This window comes from Cucurbita moschata, unplaced genomic scaffold (genome assembly GCF_002738365.1).
Source record: "Cucurbita moschata cultivar Rifu unplaced genomic scaffold, Cmos_1.0 Cmo_Scf00018, whole genome shotgun sequence".
In the NCBI taxonomy this organism is placed as follows: domain Eukaryota; kingdom Viridiplantae; phylum Streptophyta; class Magnoliopsida; order Cucurbitales; family Cucurbitaceae; genus Cucurbita; species Cucurbita moschata.
In genome coordinates, this window is record NW_019268534.1 from 3,625,517 (window position 1) to 3,645,875 (window position 20,359).

The window sequence follows — 20,359 nt, forward strand, 5'->3', positions numbered from 1 at the left end:
AAAAAAAAAAAAAAAAAAAAAAAAAAAAAAAAAAAAAAAAAAAAACAAACAAACAAACGAAGGATCCGTGCACAGTCAATAGATAACTACTAAACAATAATAAACAAACTCTTATTTAATTAAGAGAATATTTAATTTTTCTAAGTTCAAACACCAATTGTGTCACGGTCCTACATTTTCAACCATGTGGGATCTTGACATACCCGCGACAAGCCTTGAGGGAAACCCAAGCTCCATATACATCCTTCACTCGTCTTTGTGGTTTCGTCGAACTTTAGGCGAGGTTCGTGTTACCTATCTGAACACAACTTGTGCAGAATTCAAATTTGTTTGATTACACATGTCGTCCGTGCGTGCATGTTCAATCATTTGGGACTTAATCAACTTGCCTCTACATTAGGCCAAGTCATATAGTTTGATCTTGCCTCTACTCGGGAGTCAAGGTCTCTCAATGCAACGGTGATCTCGTCTTGTCATATTGGTTCCCTACAATATAGCTCACATATCATGACATCTCAAATATCGAGATGTCATTGGCTATCGACTCGCTCGAACATACTATTGAAAATGGGCCTATGTGCCATTCATAACATCTGACATCCCAAACATCCATCCATCCAGGCATTGGACCCTATCGTGTTCATGTCATTATTTACCAACTTTGTATTGGATAGTGGGTGCATAATCAAACATCTAACACATGGGCATGGGCGCTATGTCAGCACACTCGTGCTGTTTGACACTGTCCTTGAAAAACAAATTTCAAAGGAAGCGCCTGAGATACTCGTCTTGCAACACTCACCCTCGCTTAGGACACAAAGCCTAGAGGTGGTGGAGAACTGACATTATGCCTCCCCTATAGTATATTTTGAGACCTTTCAAATGTCTCTGGAGTAGACGTCATTTTGGCGAGAGGCCAATACAGCCCCGTAGTTAACTCCTATAGTATATTTTGAGACCTTTCAAATATTTCTGCAGTAGACGTCATTTTGGCGAGCGGTCATATCGCCCCGTACTTATCTCCATCCTCCTCCTGCAGGGAAAAATCAGCCCCTCTATCCATCTCATGGTTTGAATATATGTATGACGTTTAAAGTGGGACCCCCGGGCGGCTTGTTCTTAAGGTCGCCACAAACTGAACTCAACCTACTACGAGATTAAAATGGCTTGAACTACCTCTAATCCATGATAATGATTGTTAGACGAACACAACTCTCCACAATGGTATGATATTGTCTACTTTGAGCATAAGCTCTCATGACTTTGCTTTGGGCTTCTCCAAAAGGCCTCATACCAATGGAGTTAGTATTCCTCACTTATAAACCCATTATCACCTCCCCTCGAACAAAGTGGCCCTCCCCTTAATTGAGGCTCGACTCCTTTGGAGTCTTAGTCATTTTTTACTGCCTTCGAGGAGGATTGACTCCTTTTCTTTTGGAGTTCTACCAATCTATTGGCACGACTAAGATTAGGGCATGACTCTGATATCATGTTAGACGAACACAACTCTCCACAATGGCATGATATTGTCCACTTTGAGCATAAGCTCTCATGGCTTTCCTTTGGGCTTCCCCAAAAGGCCTCATACCAATAGAATTAGTATTCATCACTTATAAACCCATGATCATTCCCTAAATTAGCCGATGTGGGACTTTTATCATCCAACAATGATTTCCTCTTTCTCTCTTTTTTTTTTTTTCCTTTCCTTTTTAACTATGACAGCTAAAGTCGGCTCCTGTTGCAGTTTAGAAAGCTTCTTCTAACACTTGCACTACGAGATTAACTACTTACTGCATAGCAACAGCCTTCTTCAAACTAATCCAAGAAGAAACTACTACCAATACTTCACAATGCATAACTATCTTAAAATGCGCATGATTTTTCAAGTTCACATAATCTATTGTCATTATTTAGGCAGTGATATGATATGTAGTTTGCAAGCACTAGAAGCGATACCAGACTGATCAATGCAATAAAAGTTCAGAGCAGCAGCGAACGGAGTCCCTACCGAACTAATGAACGCTTTTCAACAAAATCTTCCTCATTTTAGACCCTGCATACCTGTAAATTAAGAACATGCAAGATCAATCAATGAGTTAACTTAAGTAGAAATACTCTGGATGTATGCCGCCTCAGTCCAACGATGGTAACATGCTGCCCTGAAGCTCCTCCATAACCGTGCTACTTGTGTTCAAGATGGACCTCATTATTCTTTAAGGATATTCAATATCCTGGAACAAGAAAACCAGGTAAATGAAGGCATATTCAAGATGGAACTCATTACTCTTTAAGGATATCAGAAGGCTACTACTTGTGTTCTTTCTACTTGAGAATGTTTGAAGTGTTTCATTTGAATAGTTAGAATAGTGGAGATTTCTTCTGAAACGGGGTCCTCCATCATAGATGATGTTTTAATAAAGAGAAAAAAACAAGAAAATAATATTGAAAGCAGGATTTATTCTCAATGGTAATATAGTAGATTAGATATCTTATGTGAGATCCCGCATCGGATGGAGAAGAGAACGAAGCATACTTTGTAAGGGTGTGGAAACCTCTCCCTAGCAGATGCGTTTTAAAGATGTTGAGAGGAAGCTCGAAAGGGAAAGCCTAAAAAGAATAATATCTGTTAATGGTGGGCTTGGGCTGTTACAAATGGTACACCGAGCGAAGTGCCATGGAGAAGGCTGAGCTCCAAAGAGGGGTGGACACGAGGCGGTGTCCCAGCAAGGACGTTGGGCTCCGAAGAGAGTGGATTGGGGGTCCCACATCAATTGGAGAAGGGAACGAAGGCCAGCAACAATCAATCATAAATTAAACACTAATAACAGGCTATCACTCATTGGAAAGCAGAACATGTTTATAAAATCACAACTTTGAAATTAGTATCGAACAATTTTCTACAGACCACTAATCACCTAATTCATTCCTGGGCAAACACTAAGATTCAAAAATAATAAACTTCATACAAGAATCAGAAATATTCAATTTTATGATAATACAAGAATAGATTGCATTCTGATACAGTTTTTTCCTAGAACCTAACAGGGAAGATAGATTGACGTACATATGGAGCAGGTAGAGCATTACCAGGAGTCATCAAAGCCTCATCGCTGCATATTTCAGACAAGAACAACAAACAAAATACTCAACCTCCCAGCGATGCTACATCTTCTAATATTATATTTGAGAGTAATTAAACTTTTATTTATTGCTTTTCGAACCTTTGTTCAGCTTTTTTTGATGGTTCGTCTGGTTCACTGCCTCTTGAATGTACAACAAAACATCAAATATGCACGGGAGCCCCAAAATTCAGATTATGTAGCAGGAAATATGCAAAAAAATGTAGACTACACATTAAAAATTGGAGGCAAAGAGATACTACAAATCTGCATAATGAATAAGAGAAAAGACAGGTGTGAACATGAAAAGTACTTGAATCCCGGCCGGCGGCGGAAAAGGTTGTGAATCTCGCGAGCCTTGACATCGTCAGGGAGACCGGAGATGAAGAGCGCCTCGGTAGATTATAGATGTAGTAAGGATCGTAAGGCTGGTGAGCATTCGGCGAAATGCCGGTGGAATTAACGGGGGAGAATGGTGGAGATCGGGGCAGACGTACTCCGAGCACGGCGGAGTCTGAAAAGGTCCGACTGGGTTTATCATGTTCAAGTGGGTAAAAATTTCTCTCCGCTGTGTTTTGTGTTTCGTTCTGATTCGAGATCGGTCTATTTTTATAATTTAAAAGTATTAAAATATTGGTTTTGAATTTAATAAGAATTTTAAATCATTGATGAAATAGAATTAGAAAGTAGTATATTTTATTTTCGAATATCATCTAAATATTTCGTAGCGTAACAAAAGGTTGAGCTCGTCCAGATTCTTGGAATGCATCGAGCAAGAGAGAATCGCTGCATAACCAACAATGGAAACCGACCTTGATGAGCTAGCTCTCTTCGTACGATGGTCAACGCCCACGAGGGCTCTCTTGGGCCATGGGGTTGGTATATGTAGCCAAGATCGACGTGGACGGTTTTGATGTACGTCAAACAAATTGATCAGTTTAGTCCAACAAATGTTACATTGACTTGGACATATATGACTATAAACCGTCAACTACCAACGGATTAAAATTGATAGGTTAGTTTTCTAGTGTCAATTGTACCTAAAATTGACACTTATCGATCGATGCTCACCCCTAACGAGTAGAGTAAGAACGAATAACATTATATGATAGTTACGAGTGTCTATGAGATGGGTCTACCTAACCTAGACATAAAGAACATCATACTATTTTCCACATTGAATACAGAGAATCTGAAAAAACTGAAACGATTATCTAATTTTTGTGCTTAATTTGACGAAGTTGCAAAGGAATTTATGTATATGAACATGTAAGTTGATAAGTAATTATTGAAATTTTCTAAAAATGATTTCGAGCGATGTTTGTTTCTAGTTCCATCTCATTCACTAAAAAAGAAAACCCTAAATCGATTTCGAGGTGGTTCTAGTGGAAATCAAATCCCCAAATTCTGCTTGAATGAGAGAAAATCCAATTCTCTTCGACTTCAAGACTAATGAATTTTTCCTCTATTGGAGGATGGATTCCGTAGAAGATGATTGAACGAACTCAAAACTAGAAAAAAGATGAATAAAGACACTACTAATTTCATTCGAAATGATTGATGAAATCAAATTAAACATTACGGTGAATAACCGGAAATTGAAGATCCAGGAGCACGCGAACCGACGGTGAAGACCGCTGTAGCTTCTTCATCCAAGAACAGATCATCCGTCTTCCTCACAGCGGCGTGGATCAGCAGTAGTACAGCGCCGATCAGAATCGACAACAGGATATTGAGCGTCGCGTTGGTCAGAAACAAGAACACAAGTGTGAACACTGACAGCACAGCCAAAACCACTCGATCGTCAATCAAACGGCCGAGGAGGATCAGAGGCTCGTCGCGAAGGAAGTAGAGGAACAACCAAACGGCAAGCATGGCGGTGAAGACTATGAGGGAGATCGGATGCCACAGGAGGCTCAAGAAGAGGATGAAGAGGACGATGATTGCATAATTCATACGGAAGTAGGCAATGTTGGTTTTGACGCGAGAGAAAGTGTCGCGGAAGTTGAAAGGGAGAGTGAAGGAGTGGAAATCGAACATGAGCCTCCATGGAGCACGAGTGGCGAAACGGGCTTCGAGACGCTGTTTACCGCGGGAGAAGAATTCGAGGTTGGAGGAGGTTCCAGGAGCGGCGGAGGTGGGGATTGTACCGTAGGTGGTCATCGGAGCGGCGGAGATACCGGCAATTTGGAGAGGATATTAGGGGAAGACGACGGAGAGGAAGGAGAAAGGTCGCGGAACTCGTGACCGACGGATGAAAGGGTTCGTCGGTGAGTAGTTGGAACCTAAGAACTGGATTTGTCTGATTGTTTGGGTAAATTAGGAATAACAATAAAATGTTGGGGGTACGAATGACAATAAATAATAATGATTTTTTTTATTTTTTTTATTATGAAAATTGTTAATTTTTTATTTAAAAATACTCGAGTTTAAAAATAGATTATCTTTGAACTTTTAATATATATTTTTTAGAGTTCGTAAATATTTTATTTAATTTTTTTAAAAAAATTAAAGGTATTTTTGAAATTAATAAAAAAATTTAAAATATTTATGAAACTTTTAGTTTCCATTAAAAAAAAAAACCCTAATGGTATATATATATATATATATATATATATATATATTTAATTATGATCATTTAAATTTTTTAAAATATAAGAATATTTTTTTATAACTTAAAAATTATAATTTTAATCTTTAAATTTTAAATTTTATCTATTTAATCTCGACTTTTAAAATAGTATATAACAAATTTTGAAAAGATTCTTAATAAATTCTAAATTTTTAAACTTTATTTGCTCTATTAAATATAAATATAAATTTTATATTTAATAAAACTCTATTTTAAATATTTTTCAAAAGGACAAAAAGAATTTAAAAAAATTGTTATTATGATAATTTTAGTATTACATAATGATCTCTCTTTCAAATATCATTACTATTACACAAACATAAAAAAATAAATTATGATGGAAGAAACCTTCTCTCCCACTAAAATATGATTTTAAAAACATTCAAACACGAGACAATTTAGTTGTCCATGATCTAGCTTCTCGTGTTCAAAGGCATAGATTGCCATAAAGAATGAATGGATCTTGTAGGATTTCCAAGAAATTCTTGTTTCAATCTCGTTTGAAGATGATCCACTACATGTGGACGATGTCATTGCTTCTGAATTCTGCATTCTTCTAAGTTTTCACGTTCGTGGTTACTATTCTACTAAAAGTACTATATTATACATTACTTGTTAAGAGGGGCTACTATCGGTTCAAATAGGTACACCCTACACACACGTCATTTACAATCAGTAACAAGCATGCACGTAAACTACGAACCGTGTTGAGTGATACTTTTTATCGGTCACAACGGGCGTTCAAACTGTTTTTCTTCTTGGTTATGTAATTGGTGAAGTTAATTGAGCTTGTGGTTTGTTTAGCTAAAAAGGCAGCTCCCCTAGCCATTGTCATGGGTCCTTTCTTTTCTTCACCCAAACTGGCATCCTGTTCTTCATCCTCACTGTGGGGAAGTTTATGATTCTATCTTCCTCAGCTACCCATCTGTGTAATGTACCATTTATGGGGTTAGTTTTAGTGGAGTGAGCTGCTATGAGCGTAATAAAAGAAAACGAAACATGGGACCTACTTAGAATGACTTTTCAAGTGTTTAAAAACGTTTTTTTAAGCACTTAGAAACGTCGTGAATGAGTTGAGATGGGAAAGTGATGTAACGAGCGAGGTACCTGAAGCGAGTGACGAAGTGGTGAAGGAAGATGGAAGCTTCAAGCCTGGCTAAGTCAAGTCCAGGGCATAGTCTTTGTCCACCTCCAAAAGGAGTGAAATTACAACTACTCAAGTCTCTGTCCTGTTGAACCACAGAGCCGTTAGGGAGACATGGTTTTTCAAAATAAAGTTTTCGGAATCTGTAACTGCCCAAGTCTAAGTCCAAGTCCATTGTTAGCGGATATTGTCCTCTTCAGACTTTTCCTTCGAGGGCTTCTCCTCAAGGTTGGAGAGGTTTCCACACCCTTATAAGGAACCACTTCGTTCCCCTCTCCAACCGATGTGAGATCTCACAATCCACCCTCCTTGGGTGCCCAGTGACACAATCGCGATGTCACGGTCATGCTCGTCCAGGGCGTGTTGCCCATGGCCGCACGACCATGACACCCAGCGTCCTCGTTGGCACACCGCCCGGTATCTGGCTTTGATACCATTTGTAATAGCACAAGCCCACCGCTAATAAATATCGTCCTCTTTGGACTTCCCTTTAAGGGCTTCCCCTATAGATTTTAAAACGTGTCTTCTAAGGAGATGTTTCCACACCCTTGTAAGAAATGCTTCGTTCCCCTCTCCAACCGACGTGGGATCTCACAATCCACCCCCCTTGGATCCCAGTGTCCTCGCTGACACACCGCCTGTTATCTAACTCTAATACCACTTGTAATAGCCCAAGCCCACCGCTAGCGGATATCGTCCGCTTTAAGTTTTCCCTTCAAGGGCTTTCCCTCACGATTTTAAAACATGTCTGCTAGGGAGAGGTTTCCACACCCTTATATAAGAAATGCTTCGTTCCCCTCTTCAACCGATGTGGGATCTCACAATCCACCCCTCTTGGGGACTTAGCGTCCTCGCTAGCACACCACCCAGTGTCTAACACTGATACCATGTGTAATAGCTCAAGCCCACCACTAGCAGATATTATCTTCTCTGAGCTTTCCCTTCAAGGACTTCCCCTCAAGGTTTTAAAACGCGTATGCTAAGTAGAGGTTTCCACACCCTTATAAACAATGATTCATTCCCCTCTCCAACCGACGTGAGATTTCACAGATTCTCATTTGAGCACAAATTTAGAAACGATTAGAATAAAGAGACGTTTCGGTTTCGATTCTTACTTGCCACCTCCATGGATTGAACTTGTAAGGGCAGTGATAGTGACTGTCATCAAGATGAACGGATCTAAAGTAAGTAAGCACCGACCAGCCTTTGGGTATTAGATATCCTTTTATGTTCATGTCTTTCATGGCCTTCCTCATGACACCAATTATGATGTTTCCCATCCTTAGTGTCTCTGTGATCACCTGTTCAAATCAAACCATGATTCAAAGTGTTCATTCATACTGCAACTAAACTACCCTTTTCTTTCTAGTTCATCAAAAGCTTAATGCATTACATTCTGTGTAAATGGCATTGATAGGTAATCGCTCCAATGCAATGCCTCTCCTGCCTGCTCTTTCAGCCTTTTCATATTCAAGTTTTCCTCCTGATATCAGTTCAAGCACCCATATGGTTTAACAACTAATCAAACAACTCAAAGAACAGCAACATTTTCTTTACACTAAACTGCTACTGATACACAATAATCTATGCAGTTAACTTAGTTGGCGGTGCTCGGGTCATAATTTGTAACAGCCCAAGCCCACCGCTAATAGATATTGTCCGCTTTGGTCCGTTACGTAATGCTGTCAGCCTCACGGTTATAAAACGCATCTACTAGAGAGAGGTTTCCACACCCTTATAAGGAATGCTTTGTTCTCCTCTCCAACCGATGTGATAAAATCGTGAGGCTGACAGTGATACGTAACGGGCCAAAGCAGACAATATCTACTAGTGGTGGGCTTGAGCTGTTACAAATGGTATCAGAGTCAGACACCGAGGGTGTGCCAGCAAGAACGTTAGGCCTCCAAAGAGGTGGATTGTGAGGCTTGAGCTGTTACGTAATGTCTATTTTGGGTCACTTTCCCACTATTCTAATGGATTTTACTCTCAGGGTAGTTTTAAAACGTTTATGAAATATCAAAGGTAATATTACAACTTTTGAAAGAACGAAAAGTTTTTCATAATTTAACTTACAAGGAACATGGCTGATAGGGACACTGTTAAAATGGAAAGGAAAGTAAGGATATTTTCTTTCTAAGTGGTTCGAACCAAAAAGATCGAGAGTTGTTAAGAACGTAGCGTACCGTTAACTGTTGAAGTGCCTCGGGGCAATCCGAGAGGTACTTTACTGCAAGAGTCATCAAGATTGGCACTGAATCTTCCCCAGGAATCATCATATCAATCATGTTCTCTGCTATAAGATCATCTGTTAGTAGCTCACTTTCATCTTTGAGCAAAACTTCCATGACATCTTGTGGGACAGCCACAGGGGAACTTCCACAGCTTCTTCTTTCTTGTATGATCTTCTTAACTAGTTTAACCATGGCCCTTTTGGCCTGTAATTCAAGCATAAAAGGAAGCTCCATCAGGAAAATGGTGATAGTGAAGGAAGATGGTAAAGCTTTTACTATCCAACTTGCCTGCAACGATTGGTAAAGCCTGCTGCCTGGTATGTTCACTGGCAAAGCCATAAGCCCAGCGATGAATTCTTGGAACTGTTGCTTGACAAACTCCATCCTTTGACCAGGATTTAAACTAATCAATATCTTTACTAATACTTGAAAGGAAATCTGGAGACAAAAGGAGTTCATTTAGTAACTTTATGAACAGGAAAATGATAGCTAAAGATGATTACAAAGGTAAATTCTTTGGATAATATGATTTGAACTTAATTGTGAGATCCCCGGTTGGGGAGGAGAACGAAGCATTCTTTGTAAGGGTGTAGAAACCTATCCCTAGTAGACACGTAAAGAGGACAATATTTGCTAGAAGTGGGCTTGGGTTGTTGCAAATGGTATTAGAGCCAGACATTGGGCGATGTGCCTGGGAGGAGGTTGAGCCCTGAAGGGGGTAGATATGAGGCAGTGTGTCAGCAAGGACGATAGACTCCAAAGGGGGTGGATTGGGGAGGTCCCACATCGATTGAAGAAGGGCACAAATGCCAACGAGGACGCTAGGTGCTCAAAGGGGGTGGATTATGAGATTCCACATCGGTTGAGGAGGAGAACGAAGCATTTTTTATAAGGGTGTAGAAACCTCTCCCTAGCAGACGTGTAAAGAGGACAATAACTAATAGCGGTGAGCTTGAGTTGTTGCAAATGGTATCAGAGGCAGACACTGAGCAATGTGCCAGTGAGGAGGCTGAGCCCTGAAGAGGGGTGGACACGAGGCAGTGTGCTAGCAAGGACGCTGAGACCCAAAGGGAATGGATTGGGGAGGTCTCATATCGATTGGAGAAGGGAACGAATCTCAGCAAGGACACTGAGCCTCGAAGGGGGTGGATTGTGAGATCCCACATCAGTTGGGGAGTAGAACGAAACATTTTTTATAAGGGTGTGGAAACCTCTCCCTAGCATACGCGTTTTAAAAAAAAAAACCTTGAGGGGGAGGGAAGGGTTATTTAGACATCAATGATTCACTCAAATCAGGTAAAGAGGGAGGGAGAGAGAGAGAGAGAGCTGACATTTTTGGTTTCATCTTGAAGGTAAACAGGACTGTTCTCACTCCAATTCGCCATAGCTAATTTGACATAACACTCCATATCCTTAGTTATTTGAGCTTTGAGATATGAAGACTTGAAGAAAGCTCCTACAAGACCATGAATCCTCTTCTGCAAGCTCCCATTTATCAGCAAAATAGAAGATTTCCCCATCAATTCCGTCAAAGATTTGGGATAACACGGTACAAAAGCCTTGGCATCACTTTGCAGAATGAACTTACTAACTTCTGCATCAGTAGAAACAATGGTAGGACTTCCAAAAACATGTGACTTGAACACCTTCCCATACCTGCAAACAAAAATGAACCCTCCATTCATAAGAGAAACTAAGCATCATTTGGTTTTTGCAGATAACTTACAGGCGACGACGCTTGTCCATGAAGGCTTCGGGGCGGTCCGAATAAGCGCAAGCGATGAACTCGAGCGTTTCACCAATGAAAGGCCAGCCAAGAGAACCCAAAGGGAGGTGGCTGCAGAGCTTTGATCTGAGAAGGCTAAAGCAGTTCCTATAGAGAAGAATGATGGTCAAAAAAATGGCTGTCAGTACCAAAACATCCCAGAAACTGTCCATTTTGGACAAAGATTTGCTCTGCCGCCCTGCCTGCCAGGCTTTTCTGTGTGTGGTTCTCTTAAATATGGTTAACCATCATCACCACAGCTCTGACCACATCTTTTCACATTCAAATGATTGAAGAATGAGTTTCCATGTGTATGTGCACGCGTGCAGCAGAGAAAGACAGAGAGCTAAAATGACATGGATATCAGTTCATATCAGTTCATATCAATTCATGAGTCTAAATACAAGGAATTGTTTAATGAACAGATAATGATTGTATTCTAAAGCAATCAATGACTAGAAATGAAGCTTTTATTGATTTAGATTTAGAACAATGATTAAGAGTTTAAAGAGGGAATTAAATAAGGTTTGTAGTTAGTCCCCACAGCTATATGATTATAGCACCAAATGAAAGGTGTTAGCTGGGCAGCCTCATGCAAGAATCAATTGACTCCAACCACACCACATTCTCTCATCATCATCATCATCCCCTACACTCAACTTTTGTCCTCCTACGCCTAGAAAACCCCTCCCCTTTTTAGTCTTCTGTCCCATCCACAGTTCATTCTCATTATACAAATGCAAGTACTTACTGCAGATAGCAACAAGGGCTGCCTTTCAAGTAAGGCCATGGTTGATTCTCAGTTTGTTAGGTACTGATGCACGTCTGATACCCTTTTTCATTCACTTCAAAACCCATTTCTTTGTATTTTATTACCATTTGTTGGGGGATGGGAAATGGTTGTTTCTTTCACAAAAGATTAGAAAAAGGAGGGAATATATTTTAAGCCCATCTCTTTTTGTTGCACATTTACACTTTCAAGAATCTCTCTTTATTCCAAGACTCCTTGTTTAATTCCGCCGCTAGTAAATATTATCCGTTTTGACCTATTATATATCGTCGTTAGTCTCACAGTTCAAAAATACGTTTGTTAGAGAGATATCTCCACACCCTTTTAAGGAAAGTTTCGTTCTAGGGTCTCACAATCCACCCCCTTTGGGACCCTACGTCCTCGTTGACACACCACTTAATGTCTGGCTCTAATACCATTTGTAACGGCCCTAGCCCACTACTAGTATATATTGTCCGCTTTGGCCACGTCCTGGATAAGGAATGTTTCGTTTCCCTCTCCAACAAATATGGGATCTCACAATAGTTACAAACGGGAGTAGATTGTGAGATCCCACGTCGGTTGGAAAGAGAAATGAAGTATTCCTTATAGGGGTGCAGAAACCTCTCCCTAGTTGACGCGTTTTTTTGTAATAGCTCAAACCCACCACCGTCAGAAGAGGGTCTTATAGGGGTGCGAAAACCTCTCCCTAATTGACGCGTTTTTTTGTAATAACTCAAACTCACCACCATCAGAAGAGGAAAGGCCCATTTTTCGATAGCCATTTTGCTTTAAACGGGTGGCTTGTTTATTTAACAGCATCATTTCATTAACCCCCTGATTCTTTTTGAAGCATGGAGCCTACGGTAGGTACATTGGAAGGAGCTTATGACAGACTATATAGAAAGACTAAAATATTCCAAAAAGAGCACCAAAAACTTGACCCATTGGAAGTTGCATTCAGTTTGGGTTTTGGAGGTTTATGCATGCAGATAGAGAAATCTCACCACACATTGGATATGTCCAAATCCATTTGGGAAGAAGATGGTGCATTATTTCATTCTGCCCACGTGAACTCTTCAAGTTGCATATGTTGTTTCCCTTGGCTTTTTCTCTCAACTTGGGTTCTAATAAAATGGACGCTTCTCCTCATACAACCTACAGAACCTAAACTAAAGGCAAACAGACACCAAAAGGGCTGCCTATTCTTTCCCTCAAAACTGAAGGTTCTGTCAATTCTGTAGGCCTAACGAATTTCGTCACTGGTTTTGTGAATGTAACCATGTTCATCCCGATTCGAAACGGACAATATCCTTTTAGGACCACAGAAATCAACAATTCAGATTCCATCAGCAATGTTAAAACAGTCAATATGTTTGCTTGGGTGCTGCATTTGGAAAGTTTAAAGGTTAGGAATAGATTTTGCTCGGATGAACTCTTTGAGAATTGCTTTCTCTTCATCGATGCGTTTCTTCTCTTCACGATCCTTCGGTTTTATCTTGCGTTTCTCTTCCAAAATCCACTTGAAAAGTTCACGCTGCTGGTCCACTGGAATTGGTTCTCTTACCTTCACAGGCTCCACAATGGCTGGTTTGGCAAATGATTCCTCAACAACAGGGGCAGCTATCTTGGCAGTTTTCGCTGAATCCGGGGCAGCCTCTTCTTCAGTTACTTGTTCATCTTGCTTCTTTGTCCTCATAAACAGATAAGCTACACAGTTAAAAGACTTCTATCAGTTTATGCAAAAGCAAGTAAATGTTCCTAAAATCAACGAGTAGACGATTGCAAGATGATAAGTTTCTGAACTCCAACCTGCCAAACCACGAAAAACATGAATAAACCTATTAGAATGTTCTTGTTATTCTATATTTCCTTGAAAAGGACACTCAACCTACAGCTGGTGGACGAGGAAATTGCGGACCTTGGCTTCATTAGGTTGGGCATTTAGGGCGTTCATAATAACAAGCGTTTTTCCTCCCCTAAGGGAAATGAGAAGAAAACATGACAATCGAGAATAAATTAATGCATATCATAATCTCAACTTGAGACACAAGATTATGTCCAAGGAGGACCATTATTGAATTATCGATCACGATTACAACAATGTTTGTAACTGACGCACCCAAAGGAAGAACAAAACTAAATGCAGTCCCATAGGTAATCCATGCTCAACTCGATCCCTTTAAATGTCCTTTGGTTTCTAGCGAGCCACAACTGCCAAAAGATTGAGCCCACAGCGTTGTTCCACAAAACCCTTGTGACCTCTTAGGATAGGACCCTGTAATAGTGGAATCACCACCTCCTCGTGATAAAGAGCAAGACAAACTAATGCCAAAGAAATTGAACAGCTAAGCCCAGCATTCTCTTGTCATATTGCAAGAAAATGAAGAACACTGTATTAAGTAATTAAAAGATTGAAATGGTAGATTGATTTGACTTTTGAGAGGATGTTTGGCAAGGGATAAACTCTCTCAGGCTCTAATGTACCAAAGTTTGTATGTGATGGTGGAGTATAAATTGAATTATAAATACAATACGGGCTTCTTCTTGTAGAATTGGCATATCACAACAAGAAGTTTAAAGGATGAAGAAGGAAGGGAGCCTACTGTGCTATAATGCTATTAAATTTGTGAAGAAGGAGAAAGAACCAAACAAACACCTATTTACATCCAAAAGGTTAAATTGTTGTTTTCGGATAAATTGTTGTAGAGTGAAATCGTGGAAGGTTACAATCATCTTCTTTATCTGGCAAAGAACTGACTTAAACTTAGTGCTTGTGAGACCAATAAAATAAGGAGCGAAGCTGAATGTTTGAAGCTCGAGACACCTGAGGTGTTTACAATGAAGATGATAAACACCAAGGATGGAGATTTATTCTCTCAGAATCCTAAGGCCAAATGCAAGATAGAAAACTATAAGGATTTTCAAAAAGGTTAATGAAGAGTCTTCCCTTACTCGGGACAGAAAAGATCGCGTCGTTGGAAAAGTGAGTCGATGATATCAAATCATCCCTCCCCATTTAAAAAACCTTGCGTTTGGTGCTAGCCTCTCCCTCTGACGAATGTAGATAAAGAGGGAAAAACTCACTCAGTCTAACCATAGTGTGGCACTAATTTAGCCTCCGACTTTGGCCTACTTAAAAAGAGAAGGATCGCTGGATTGAAGACAACTCCAATTCCAGCCTCTCGAACACTCACGACAACTCCAATTCCAGCCTCTCGAACACTCACGACGTCTGGGTACCCTCGATGACCCTTCTCTTTCACCTGAATTAGTCGAGAGAGATTAACCCGCACCACATACATTTTCTACCCTTCGAACCGAAACCCCCTTAGAGGGAATTCCAAAACCTAAACAACTCAGTTGAGAACTCACGACCGGTTAAAGGGAAGGTTCACCAATGATTGTAGGCCATTCCCACCCTATCCGTCTCTTTCTCCCTCATTACTATGTATCTCGCTACCAAAAAACAACTTCAATTAACCCATGACACGGTATAGATTTACCAAGACACTTGGAAAGTACTACTGTGCTAGCTTGTCACAGCAGACCATCCTTCACTCGAAGAGAGTATTCTACAGAATTGTAATGGTTCAAGCCCACCGCTAGCAGATATTGTCCTCTTTGAGCCTTTCCTTTCAGGCTTCCCTTCAAGGTTTTTAAAAAACATTTGCTATGAAGAGGTTTCCACACCCTTATAAAGAATGCTTCGTTCTCCTCCTCAACTAACTTGGGATCTCATAAAAATCATCAAAAACAAGTTATTGCACATACTCAGTTTTAGTTTCTGATCAATATTTCATGCTTACATATTCTTGAATCACACCGTAAACTGATCATTCCCAACTCCGCCGTGACTAAACAACAAAACGTACAGAGCTCCTCTGAATGAAGATATCTACATAGCTAGGGTGGGATGTTTTATTGTACACAAAACTAACAGAAGAAACATGAAAAGTCATTAGCAATTCAGTTCCCCATTTTCCTTTCTGTGATTGTTCCACACATATCTTTACCATGCAGTCAAATATATTAAAACGACTCATCTCCCAGCAGACAAATGACTAAGAGATCCAAACCTATGTGTACCAGAAAGAAGAGAACGGAATTGAACAAATCTAAAGAAATTGATCCACCACAAATTTCAACAGAGAGTACCAATCAATCCTAAACAAAGACTCCGATTTCCCGTTTTGGAATTTAACGCTCTCGATCGAACACACATTAACAAAACAACCAGAAACTGATGCACAAAATTACCTCCAACAGCAAGGTTCACAGTCAAAAGCATGGGCCATAAGAACTTATATCGCCTTGCAAATGATTCCTTCGGAGGCTGCGGCAGTGAAGAAGAAGAAGAAGAAGACGTAGATGCCGTGTTCGACGATGCTGGTGGCGCCGGTGAAGAAGAAGAAGAAGCGCTCATGACTTTGTGCTGTTCTTGAAATTGCTTGACCTGAGCTGTTTGCAGAAGGAAAATGAAAACGAAAAGCCGATTGATTATGAATAAGATACTTAAACCCTAATAATTCAAATGAATTATTGAAACGGATCGCTTCTTGTGGCAACTACAACAGCCTAGACTTAGAAAAAAAATTAAGAATTTGGGAACTGGATTGGGAGGTTTGGAATGGTACCTTTCTTGGGTTTGTTGGCGTAGAGCTTGGGAGGTTCTTCTCCGCTCATCTCCGACGAGGGCGAGTTCCCCTTCTTCCTGTCTTTTGTATTTGACGGCCAACTTTGGTTCTCGTCAGTTGACTCGCAGTCGCTCTACGCCTGGCCCTACTGTAAACCTTAGCCTTTGCCTGTAATGTTCTTTTTTTCTTTTTTCTTTTTCATTATTTTTATTTATTTATTTATTTTATTGTATGAAATGGTTAGCTTTTTTATTGTTTATTTATTTATTCGTCTTTTTAATATTTAATAAATCTATTAAAAATGAAGAGGGAGGTGTACTTTTAAAATCAAATTTTTAAACAAGATAAATAAATTGGATAAAATATATATATATTATTTTTTTTTTTTTTATTTACTAAAATGGGCCAGGGCATGCTGGGGTGGGCTAGGCCCAATATTACTCATTTTGGATCCAATTCATCACTTAGAAGCCCAATTGAAAAAATACAATAAAATTATAATAATTTGGACAAAATCCTTTTTTTTTTTCAATTTTGAGGGAAGATTATATATTTAATAAAACGAATGAGAATATAATATTAAAATTTATTGTTATTAATATTTATGAATTTTCGGAAAGTTAATATAAGTCTGTGGGATGAAAAAGTCCGCTAATTTAGGGAATGATCATGAGTTTATAAATAAGGAATACTGTCTCCATTGGTATGAGGTCTTTTGAAAGTCCAAACCAAAGCTATAAAAGCTTATGCTCAAAGTGGACAATATCATAGTACTGTGAAGAGTAGTGTTCATCTAACATGGTATCAGAGTCATGCCCTAAACTTAGCTATGTCATGTTGAACCAAGGACTCTAAAAGAAAAAAGGAGTCGAGGCTCCTCGAAGACATAGTAAAAAGTGACGAAGACTCCAAAGGAAAAAAAGGAGTCAAGCCTCAATTAAGAAGACGCGTGCTTTGTTCGAGGGGAGGTGTTGGATGAAAGTTCCACATCGGCTAATTTAGGGAAGGACTCTAAAAGAAAAAGGAGTTGAGGCTCAATTAAGGAGAGATGTACTTTGTTCGAAGGGCTCAAAGCCATGAGAGCTTATGCTTAAAGTGGACAATTATATATCATTGTGGAGAGTCATATTCATGTAACAAAATGAATGAATTTATGGTGAGCTAAAAATTAATACGACAAATTTAAGGATAAAAGTATTATTATTTTAAATAAATAACTTTGTCGGGTTACGAACCGTACGACCAATAGTCCAAGTCTCCCTTCTAAATTTACAAACCGAGATTCGATGCCGCGTCTTCGCCGATATGGAAATGAAATCAAGAGTGAATCATCTTCTTCACACCATTTCACTGAATCATCTTCACTCACCTTCAAATCCGAACCAGACCTCCAATGGCGGCTTTACACTCGTATTTGTCCCGTTTCTTCTCCGATTTCCCATTTCGAATTACGAATTACTCTGAAGCAGACCTACTCATGTTCTTCGTCTTCTTCACCTTCTCCGCCCTCGGTTTCTCTCTTTATCTTTGTAAAAGGTTGCGGACGATCAGTAAGGCGATCGAGCCTGAGAGAATCGATATCGACCAGACCTGGTTGGTTCATTTGCTTCTATTCGAGAGCTTACCGCCGGATTCTCCGAAATGGACGAGTTTCTTTGTTGAACAGGGCCAGGATGTCCTCGATTTGAACAGGGAATTTGGAGAGTCTGTTCAGGAGGAGCAAGGGGGGAAGAGGAAGAAGAAGAGGGCAAAGAAGAAGAGGGCGAACCTGCTGCACGGCGGAGATGAGCCGGAATTGACTTTGTTGTATCCCTTTACATCGTCAACTACTGTGATTCAGAGGAAGATTAAACGGCAGTATGATGAACTTATGAAGTGTCAGGAATCGAAGGAATTAACGTTGGCTCAGGTTCTGTATTCTTCTACCTTGTCAATCATTCTTCTGTGTTATTGTCTGTGCTTCAAATAGAGTTTCCGCAGCAGTTCTTCTGGTTCGTTTTGACTCTGCCTTTAGCATAATTTTAGCTTGCAGGACTGCCCAGGAACAGACATTGAGTAATATTGCTGATATTTCCTGGACTTCAATGACTAACAGTTCTATCTAGAATGATTGTTGTTCATCGAGTTTCCATATCTGAAATCTGCTTAATCTATACGATATGATGTTTTTGGTTGGACTGTTGTGAGGATCGGTTGGAGAGGGGAATGAAGCATTCCTTATAAGGGTGTGGAAACCTCTCCCTAGTAGACGCGTTGTGAGGCTGACGGTGATACGTAACGGGGCCAAAGTGGACAATATCTACTAGAGGTGAACTTGAGTTATTACAAATGGTATAAGAGCCAGGTTCTGGACGGTGTGCTAGCAAGGACGCTGGGCCCAAGGGAGGTGGATTGTGAGGTTCCCATCGGTTGGAGAGGGAAACAAAGCATTCCTTATAAGGTTGTGGAAACCTCTCCCTAGTAGATGCGTTTTAAAATCGTGTGGTTGAAAGTGATACGTGCCAAAGCAGACAATATCTACTAGCGGTGGGCTTGGACTATTACAATTGTGTTCGGTGAGAATTCATGGTTTTAGCTGATGAATATGGAGTTTCTAGCTGCTCGAGTCCAAAACTCGATCTGTCCCTGTTATCCATAACTTTCCGATACCAATGGTTTCGTGTCGCTAGTTAAAATCGAGACTGAATCGGAGATCGAGTTCTAAGCAATTTATATCTGTTTTCCTTTCAAATGCAGGTCAGACAATTTGCCAACTGCTTAATCAACGCTAGAAGCAAGCTGCAGCACAAGTATGCTTCATATCTTTGCTTCAACAATATTAGTGTCCATTTTTTAGGAGTTTATATGCATAACTCTCCAACTATGTACACTTTTTCTACTGACAGAGCTGATGTTATCCGCCGAAAGTTCACCATAACGAAAGCTCTGCTTTATAAGGCAGATCGATCCTCCCTCGATCGGCTTCAACAGCAGGTCGGTGACATGATATAATTTGGTATATGTTGCCCAAGGTTTCATCTATTACTCAAATTTGTTGATCTGTTGTTGTCTTAGATATACAAGTTGGAATTGGAACAGAAAAGACTCGAGGAGGATACCCTTGTTTTTAACTGGCTTCAACAACAGCTTAAACTCTCTCCAGCATACAAAAAGGTATTGCTGCTACCCCACTTGCTTCGTTTGCACCGTTTTTCGCTGCCGATGCTTCCTAGACGTCGGAAAGTACGCTGCTAGTCTGTTGTAGCCTCTGAATCCCATCCCCCGAACATAGTTATCGCCCTTCCGATTCTGTCACCCTTTTCCCATAATTGTAAGAGTCCAACCCACCGCTAAAAACCCTAATCATTAAATTCTAAACTCCGAAAGGGAAAGCCCAAAGAGGACAATATCTACTAGCGGTGGGTTTAGGCCGTTAGTTGAAGTTATAAAATAGGATATCTTCTTCCCTTCGTTTTGCTCTCTCTCTTTTCATACACACTTCAAATTGTTATCGAGAATAATGCAACAGCCAGAGCTGATGATTGCTCTGAACCAACCTTCTGATGGTCCAGATGCTGGAAATTGGTAGCTGCACGGAGTTAATGGAAAAATCTGAGAACTCGACAGAAAAGATCGATCCCGAGTCTACCGACATATCGTTTGAAGAACTATTAGCGCAGGAAAAAAAGGATTCATTTTGGTAAGACACCATCATATCTGATAGTTCATTGTTTGTAATGGATGAGGGCTTAGTAACAGTGGTTCCCCTCCAAATTTTCATGCAGGCAGAGGAATGGGAAACTGAGATCATGCTCAAGCTGATACAAGTGGTGAGCTTCCTCTTCTCTAATCTCTTCCTGTAACAAAAGAAAAGATTTGCAGCATGTAAATCCAAAAAGAAGAACTTTTTTTTTTTCTTTAACCTAGAAGGCATTTTGTTAGCAGCCTGTTGCTTCTTCATTTTTGCTCCTCAAAGTGAATATACCTTTTAGGGAAGTTAGTCATTCTCATTAGATGCCTTTTTTGTTTATACCATCAAAACCTGTAGCGGTAGTCAATCACTGGCTATTGGCTTTGAAATTA

The 20,359-nt window shown here is 40.0% G+C and overlaps 2 protein-coding genes and 1 pseudogene across 4 annotated transcripts; 1 reads left to right on the forward strand and 2 right to left on the reverse strand.

The window, feature by feature from the left end:
* Nucleotides 1-4,631: 4,631 nt before the first annotated feature.
* Nucleotides 4,632-12,045, reverse strand: LOC111456561 (annotated as a pseudogene).
* Nucleotides 12,046-12,577: 532 nt separating this feature from the next.
* On the reverse strand, nt 12,578-16,460 carry LOC111456527. Of its 2 annotated transcripts, none has more exons than XM_023098423.1 (3): nt 16,298-16,460; nt 15,921-16,121; nt 12,578-13,370 (listed from the first exon to the last, which is right to left on the reverse strand). In XM_023098423.1, exons 1-3 carry the CDS (start codon nt 16,344-16,346, stop codon nt 13,063-13,065), a joined length of 558 nt encoding a protein of 185 aa, XP_022954191.1. In that variant the 5' UTR covers nt 16,347-16,460; the 3' UTR covers nt 12,578-13,062. The 2 variants fall into 2 exon arrangements, with proteins under 2 accessions (XP_022954191.1, XP_022954192.1); XM_023098424.1 differs by having other exon boundaries at nt 15,921-16,116; nt 16,298-16,448.
* Nucleotides 16,461-17,525: 1,065 nt separating this feature from the next.
* Nucleotides 17,526-20,282, forward strand: LOC111455829. 2 transcript variants are annotated; one of them, XM_023097449.1, is made up of 6 exons: nt 17,528-18,206; nt 19,034-19,086; nt 19,183-19,270; nt 19,352-19,450; nt 19,849-19,976; nt 20,062-20,282. In XM_023097449.1, exons 1-6 carry the CDS (start codon nt 17,691-17,693, stop codon nt 20,096-20,098), a joined length of 921 nt encoding a protein of 306 aa, XP_022953217.1. In that variant the 5' UTR covers nt 17,528-17,690; the 3' UTR covers nt 20,099-20,282. The 2 variants fall into 2 exon arrangements, with proteins under 2 accessions (XP_022953218.1, XP_022953217.1); XM_023097450.1 differs by lacking the exon at nt 20,062-20,282 and having other exon boundaries at nt 17,526-18,206; nt 19,806-19,964.
* Nucleotides 20,283-20,359: the final 77 nt, after the last annotated feature.